Source organism: Hypomesus nipponensis, chromosome 26, assembly GCF_054491055.1.
Source record: "Hypomesus nipponensis isolate SF chromosome 26, ASM5449105v1, whole genome shotgun sequence".
NCBI lineage: Eukaryota > Metazoa > Chordata > Actinopteri > Osmeriformes > Osmeridae > Hypomesus > Hypomesus nipponensis.
In genome coordinates, this window is record NC_140386.1 from 4,280,001 (window position 1) to 4,287,500 (window position 7,500).

Here is a 7,500-nt window from a genome sequence, read left to right on the forward strand (position 1 = left end):
CATACTCAGCATATTACGGTTCGCTCTTTCTACGGACCCTATGACAGTGGAGAGGTAACCTGTGGCCGTGTTCCTTCCAGATAATGTATCAGCGATTGACGCATGCACTCTTATTGAGAGGGTGCACTTGGTCCGAGTGTAGGGCCCTGCCGCCTGCGCAGAGTGGGTGCCAAACTAAAATTCCTAGGCCTACAGTGTTGTGAACGAAAGAGGTGGAGGAGGAGGGGGAGGAGGAGGAGGAGATGACAAGGAGGCCTTTATGGTAACTGAGTCCTTCCAGCATGACTCATCAGAGGGCTGCCTGTTTGAGGGTTTGCATCCCGGCCTGGGTTGGACTTGTTCTGACAAACCACACACCGAGCGTTTGAGCCAGCGTGTGATCTGGGGAACTTTGAGGACACACAGACTGAGTGTTTTTATGTGCAGGGGGGGTTTGGCAATATGCGCGGTCGTGTTTTTCGAGATTCATGAATGACGTAGAACTTGCTGTACGTTCGACAGACGTGTGTGGTTTTCGCAAAAAGGGGCACTCGGTCTCATAAAGGGGGTCCTATCTCACCATTTCAGAGAGCGTGCGTCTCAACGGGATTTTTTTCCTTGTTTTTTTTTTTTGTTCTTCTTTTTTTCTTGACAGATTCCAGAAGTTTCCTGGACAGCATGAGCCACAGTGCGGGCTCCACAGAGGGGGACCTCTTCCGCTCCGAAGTGTCCAGCCCCCCCTTGTCCTACCAGAGGCGGTTCCATGGCTCTCTTCTCTCCACTTCCTCAGGAAGCCCCTTACCGCACCCCGACTGGTAACGGCACCTGTCAACCCTAGCCTGCTCTTCAACCCATTTCAGATGTGTGTGTGTGTTGGGGGTATCAGCCCCCATTCCCTCTCACGGTCCTCCCCCTTCTCTCCCCCCCAGCTCGACCCCTCCGCCTGTGTGGCTGGAGCGGACCCCCAGCTCCCCGGGCTCCCCCTTCCTCCCCCGGCCCTCCCCCCCCCTGTCCCTCAGCTCCCCCGACGCCCACAGCTCCCCCCGGGGCCCCCCGCGAGCCCTGGGGGCGCTGGTCGGCCGGCGGGACGGGGACGAGGGGGACCCGTCGCCCCTGGGGCTGGGGAACGGGAGCCTGGAGCACAGCCTGCTGGAGGCGGTGGAGGGCCTGGAGGGTCTGGGGTTGGGCCTGGGGGAGGCGGGGCTGCTGCCCCTGCTGCCCGGGAAGAGGAGGGGAGGCGAGGGCGGGGAGCGCCACCCGCACAGTGGGTCCCGCTCTCCCTCCCTCAGTGGGTTCTCCAGCCCCCACAGTGGCAGCAGTCTCAGTATCCCCTTCCCCTCGGCAGTGAGCGCAGACTACCACAGAGGGCCCAGCGGAACGTCCTCACCTGGAGCAGGTACCGCCCTCTGGTGGCCAAAGAGAGCTACTGCAATCACAGATCCTCTCCTCATTAACACACGGCGCTCTAGTAGGTTACATAACGGTCAAGGGCATTCACCCTGGATTGGTTTCTTCTTTTTAATACAGTCTCTTTATCTCTCCCTCTCGCTTTGTCGATCTCACTCTCACTCATTTTCACACACACACACACACACACACACACACACACACACACACACACAGGGAGCCATGTGAGCTGACCATCATTTATCTTTCTGTTACAGACTTGTTTGCCAGTAAGCCAGACACTGTCAAGTTTGTTCAGGACACTTCCAAGTTCTGGTACAAGCCAGACATATCCAGAGACCAAGGTAAACGCTGTTTCCGAATAAGACAAGGCTGCTGCAGCCTACAAACGACATACTAGACTACACACCAGCTAACATGTCCTTGTCTGTGTAGTTTTGACCCGTGTGGGAAATGTAGTTTTTCTGGCCATGTGAACCAACCGTTTTTGGTCCTCTGTGCATGGCATGTAGCCATCGCTGTGCTGAAGGACAAGGAGCCGGGCTCCTTCATCGTGAGGGACAGCCATTCTTTCCGCGGGGCATACGGGCTTGCCATGAAGGTGTCGACCCCTCCTCCCTCGGTCGTGCAACAGAGCAAGAAAGGTAAGCCACGCCTCAAGTCTCACATCCCCGACGTCCTGCTTTCCTGTCTCTCTGATCACTTCCTGTCTCTCTGGGTCACTTCCTGTCTCTCTGATCACTTCCTGTCTCTTTGATCACTTCCTGTCTCTCTGGGTCACTTCCTGTCTCTCTGGCTCACTTCCTGTCTCTCTGATCACTTCCTGTCTCTCTGATCACTTCCTGTCTCTCTGATCACTTCCTGTCTCTCTGGGTCACTTCCTGGCTCTCTGATCAGTTCCTGGCTCTCTGATCACTTCCTGTCTCTCTGATCACTTCCTGTCTCTCTGATCACTTCCTGTCTCTCTGGGTCACTTCCTGGCTCTCTGATCAGTTCCTGGCTCTCTGATCACTTCCTGTCTCTCTGATCACTTCCTGTCTCTCTGGTCACTTCCTGTGTCTCTGGTTCACGTCCTGTTTCTCCGCAGTGGGAGACCTGTCCAACGAGCTGGTGAGGCATTTCCTGATCGAGTGTTCGCAGAAAGGGGTGCGGCTTAAAGGCTGTCCCAATGAGCCCTACTTTGGTGAGGATAACGTCCGTCTGCACGACCTTTGCTGGCGCCAATGCATTTCGGCACACAGAACCGACACAATGTCTCCCTCTGTCAACAGCAGTGTTGGGCGTAATACGTGATATTATTACTTAAGTGAGTAACAAAGTAATATAACGTGTTCGTTTTTGACATTGAGTTATATTATTACAGTTACTTATTTAAGTGACCGTTTCCACAAATGGCTGCTAGCATAGTAGTAGCCTATAATTTATTCACACAAATAAGTGATAGAATAAGTAATATTACTTTGTACAGAAAGTAATAATGTAACTTAATCACACTACTCTTACCGAACAATAACAAGTAAGAACTAATGTATTTCTTTTTTGAGCAACTTCCCCCCAACACTGATCAGCAGTGGTGAGAAGTGCAGTTAAAACTCCAACTTTGACATCCGTCGGTAAGAACTCTCCTTGACACTCAAGACGTCGTGTTCACTTTCCGTCTCGCAGGAAGTCTCATGGCTTTGGTGTGTCAGCATTCCATCACCCCCCTGGCCTTACCCTGCAAACTCATCATCCCAGATGGAGGTGTGTATGTGTGTGTAGATGTGTGGGTGTGTGTATATGTGCATATCCTTGCATGCGGGTGCATGTTTGTGTCTGTGTGTGCATGTGTGTGTGTATGCACGTGTTTATGTATGCTTTTGCCTGCCTGTGTGCATATGTTTGCGAGCTGACGTGTGCGTGCCGGGTGCGTGTGGGGGGGAGTGTCTGAGTGTGTGTGTGTCCTACTAAACAACCTAGTTGTTTTTCTGTGTTTCCAGACCCTCTGGAAGACATGACTGACTCATCGCCACAGTCCGCCAGCAACTCTGCAGCTGAGCTACTGAAACAGGGAGCAGGTACTGTCTGAGAGAAAGAGAGAGAGAGAGAGAGAGAGAGAGAGAGAGGGGGAAGGAGGGAGGGAGGGAGGGAGGGAGGTAGGGAGGGAGGGAGGGAGGGAGGGAGGGAGGGAGGGAGGGAGGGAGGGAGGGAGGGAGGGAGGGAGGGAGGGAGGGAGGGAGGGAGGGAGGGAGGGAGGGAAGGAGGGAAGGAGGGGGGGGGGAAGGAGGGAGGGAGGGTTGAGAGAGAGAGAGACAGAGAAAGAGAGAGAGAGATAGAGAGAGAGAGAGAGAGAGAGAGAGAGAGAGAGAGAGAGAGAGAGAGAGAGAGAGAGAGAGAGAGAGAGAGAAAGAGAGAGAAAGAGGGACAGACAGACAGAGAATATCTGAGACTTGACTAATATGTGTGTGTGTTTGTGTGTGTGTGTTCCTCTGCCGTGTCCAGCGTGCAACGTGTGGTACCTGGGCTCGGTGGAGCTGGAATCTCTGACCGGTCACCAGGCGGTGCAGAAGGCCGCCAGCATCAGCCTGGCTACAGAGCCCCCTCCCACCTCCACCGTGGTCCACTTCAAAGTCTCCGCCCAGGGCATCACCCTCACAGATAACCAGAGGAAGTGAGTCTAGCACACACACGCACACACATTCACTCACTCACACGTTACAGTTACAAACGCGCACCTGCGTACGACCGCGCACACACACATTGACCCGCATGCTCGGGCAATTTCACGGTCACGACACGAGTGTCCCGGCGGAAATACGACTACACACGCGCCTACGCACACGCAGAGATGTATTTACGCGTGACGGTCAATCGCGAGAACTCATTGATCCAGCCACGCGCAAATGCACTGTACACATTTTCCGCCCATTTCCGAAACACACACATTCACGCAACCGCACGCACACGTTGACTAACGCGTTTCGATCGAACACAAACACACACACAGACGCGTTCCCTTCAGTGAGCTGACCTGCCCTGCATCTCTTTTTCTGTGTCTGTGTCTACAGGCTGTTCTTCAGAAGACACTACACCGTCAACATGGTCATCTTCTGTTCCCTGGACCCTCAGGATCGCAGGTCAGTAACCCCCCCCCCCCCCCCCCCCCCCGCCCCCCTCCCGGCAGTTTCTATTGCCAGTAGACACAACCAGAGAGGGTGAGAGAGAAAGAGTAGAAGAGAGTGTGTGTGAGAGAGCAGGAGAGTGTGTGTGAGAGAGAAAGAGAATATGAACGCAAGTAAAGTCAACACTGAGGAGTTAGACAAGGCTGCTGTATGAATCCAATCCTGTACATATATCCATGAATTGGCCACCGTGCTTGAAAGGTCTACATGCCCAGGACAACTTCTAGAAGGGAAGTGAACCTGGAAAACAATCATTTCGAGATTTTTCAGTCTGTACCAATTCACCCTCGGACGAGAGACTTTCACACTTTGCCTGTTCCTCTGGGCGATTTGACATAGCTGTCAAAACAAAGCACAAAGACCATTAAGAAGTCTATATGTAAATACAACCCTTCCATCAGACGTTGGACAAAAAAAATGATATGCAATGCTAAAGCCCCCCCCCCCCCCCCCTCAAGGCCTCTTTTCACTTCCCGTAGCAAGTGTGACAAAACTGGAATGTTACCTCTCGACTTCTGAAAGAGTGTACTTGGTCTACCCAGAAATGCCCTCTTGCCAAAATCTTGCAAGTAGTGGCCCTCTTTTCCTCTCGACAGTTGTTTAGGAAGAGTGGCATCAAAAAAAGAGTGAACGCTTATGATCGATGGGAATGTCCGTGACCATTTACTCTGTTTGTCCTTCAGGTGGACTAGAGATGGAAGCTCCTCTGCAAAGTAAGTTCCTGGTCTCGCATGACTCCCCCCCTCCCCCCCCCCCTTCCCCCCACCCCACCCCCTCCCTCCCTCCCCCTCCCCCTCCCCCCCCCCCCCCGTTCTCACTCGCGTCGCCTCGGAAGCGTGGAGGTTCTCCCCACCTGAGGTCGATACAGACTGAACTCTTCTCCCCCCCTCTCCGAAGGATCTTCGGCTTCGTGGCGCGGAAGTCGGGCAGCGTGACGGAGAACGTCTGCCACCTGTTTGCCGAGCACGACCCGGAACAGCCCGCCAGCGCCATCGTCAACTTTGTCTCCAAGGTCATGATTGGCTCGCAGAAGAACAAGTAAGACACAGACGCACACACAGAAACTGTCTCGCCCTCGCACGTGATCTTCACTTCTCGGCCCTGCTGGTACAAACGGCATCAACGCCCGAGGAGACAATGTTGTATTATGGGATGTGAACAGCAGAGGGAGCCACCCTGGCGCGGTGTTTGCCAAGGGGAGCTGTTCAAGCGGACCGCACTGCAAACTGCTCCTTTTTAGAAAGTCAACGCAAACAATAACACCAGTCGCTTTGCATGTGATTGTGTGTAAGGTGTTACATACATTGTCAAGGGGGATGAACCGTCAGTTGGAACTTCGGTTTTTGGATTTGAAAAGAGGCCCGTCGAATTTCCGGGGGTAGAATGTCCATCTACCACCGTGTGCTTGGCTTCCTTGCAATGACTGACCATACGCCGTTGAACAAAACCACGGTCAGTTTGCTTCCAGCCTTTCAACCACTGAAAAGCTGCCATCAGCAGATTATGCCTTCACTTGCTTCAGTGAAGGACTGTGACCCCCCCCCCCCCCGCCCCACACACACACACAAAAAAGGCATCTGTGGACCGTATATAAAGTGTACTGCACGCTGACTACCATGTAACTACACAGCAGTAGCACTACTTATGAGAACAACATTGTAGGTATATACATTTCCATGATAATGCATTGTATCAGGGTTGGTGGAAAGTGTATTACAAAAGCGTAAGAAAGTTGAAACAAGTTCACTATTAACATCCACTTACCCCTTGAGAATCCACCATATTATTTTTCCCTGGTGTAATAACTTGTAATTTAACATTCTATTTTAATCTTATAGCAGGACCTATTTAACTTCATGTTGTCATTACAGGTATTGCTATGTATATGCGTGATCAATAATGTACACCTCATGTAAAGTGAATCTTGGCACAATTAATTTGAAAACAAAACACAATTTGTTTCAGTCCGGATTTGTATACCAATCAAAACTTAAATAAAAGCGTTTTGAGACAACGGCACTATAAAGTGGCCAACATAACAAAAATATGGGATTTCTTTAAACGTATATAAATCGTTCAAAGTATTTATCGTTGTCTATAGATGTGTATATGTGTTTTGGAAATAATCGTGTCATTGATAACATGTATTTTGTACATTTCATGCGTATGATGTTTCAAAGAACCGCTGCTCCTTTGTAAGCATGCAACATATTGCTGTCAGGAAAGTGACTTTGTCAGGGGCCAGTATGAGCATTGACTTTGAGGACCAGTGTGATAGCCTATCTTGCTATCTGAGACTGAGAAGCTGTTTGTTTTCGACCATTTCTACTTGTCTTCTGACAAGTTGTTCACCTTTTCAAGCAGCTATAAAGTGGCTCCAAAGTTGTTGCATATGTAAATGTATGTTGTACAGTTATGTGTGTGTCTCTCATGTATTGCCTTAGCGTATTAAAGACAAGTTGACATATCAAAGCATTCCAGTCAGTAACTGCTCCATGTTTGGGGATGGAGAGCAAGATGTAGTTACTATAGCTGCCAGTAGGTGGCAGTCATGAATAGTTTAACGTCATTGGAACCGTGCAACTTCTAAGGAGGGTTTCTGAGTCTCTCGTTCTCGCTCTCTCTCTCTCTCTCTCTCTCTCTCTCTCTCTCTCTCTCTCTTTGTATCTTTGTATAGTACCGTGAGATACTTCTTCAACCTCTAATGTAGTGGATTGAACTTAACTTTCAGGGTATAGGAATGCTTGTCGGTCAACTTTTCAGACCAAGCACGAGATGTGCTCACGTTACCGAACGCACCAACGCACACACACACACAAACACACACAAACACTCGCATTGCTCCTGCGTTCACACCCCATCTCACACACCCTGTCCGATAATCATACTAGTTCTGTACAAGGAAACACCTGCACATTTGTCTTCACAGGTCCAGACACGCTTACTGAGCCAA

The 7,500-nt window shown here is 50.9% G+C and overlaps 1 protein-coding gene across 2 annotated transcripts in view; it reads left to right on the forward strand.

Annotated features, from left to right (window-relative positions):
• Positions 1 to 7,019, forward strand: part of tns3.2 (tensin 3, tandem duplicate 2) — a 34,941-nt gene extending 27,922 nt beyond the window's left edge. The window contains exons 17-27 of one of the 2 annotated variants that reach the window (XM_084692622.1): positions 635 to 794; positions 909 to 1,375; positions 1,644 to 1,730; positions 1,899 to 2,030; positions 2,474 to 2,569; positions 3,052 to 3,129; positions 3,366 to 3,443; positions 3,868 to 4,036; positions 4,434 to 4,502; positions 5,231 to 5,260; positions 5,445 to 7,019. In XM_084692622.1, the coding sequence (XP_084548748.1) occupies positions 635 to 794; positions 909 to 1,375; positions 1,644 to 1,730; positions 1,899 to 2,030; positions 2,474 to 2,569; positions 3,052 to 3,129; positions 3,366 to 3,443; positions 3,868 to 4,036; positions 4,434 to 4,502; positions 5,231 to 5,260; positions 5,445 to 5,589 (1,511 nt within the window). In that variant the 3' untranslated portion in view covers positions 5,590 to 7,019. Of the gene's footprint in view, positions 1 to 634; positions 795 to 908; positions 1,376 to 1,643; positions 1,731 to 1,898; positions 2,031 to 2,473; positions 2,570 to 2,930; positions 3,130 to 3,365; positions 3,444 to 3,867; positions 4,037 to 4,433; positions 4,503 to 5,230; positions 5,261 to 5,444 lie in introns of those variants that run through there. The other variant, XM_084692623.1, reaches the window with a different exon arrangement.
• The last annotated feature ends 481 nt before the right edge of the window (positions 7,020 to 7,500 follow it).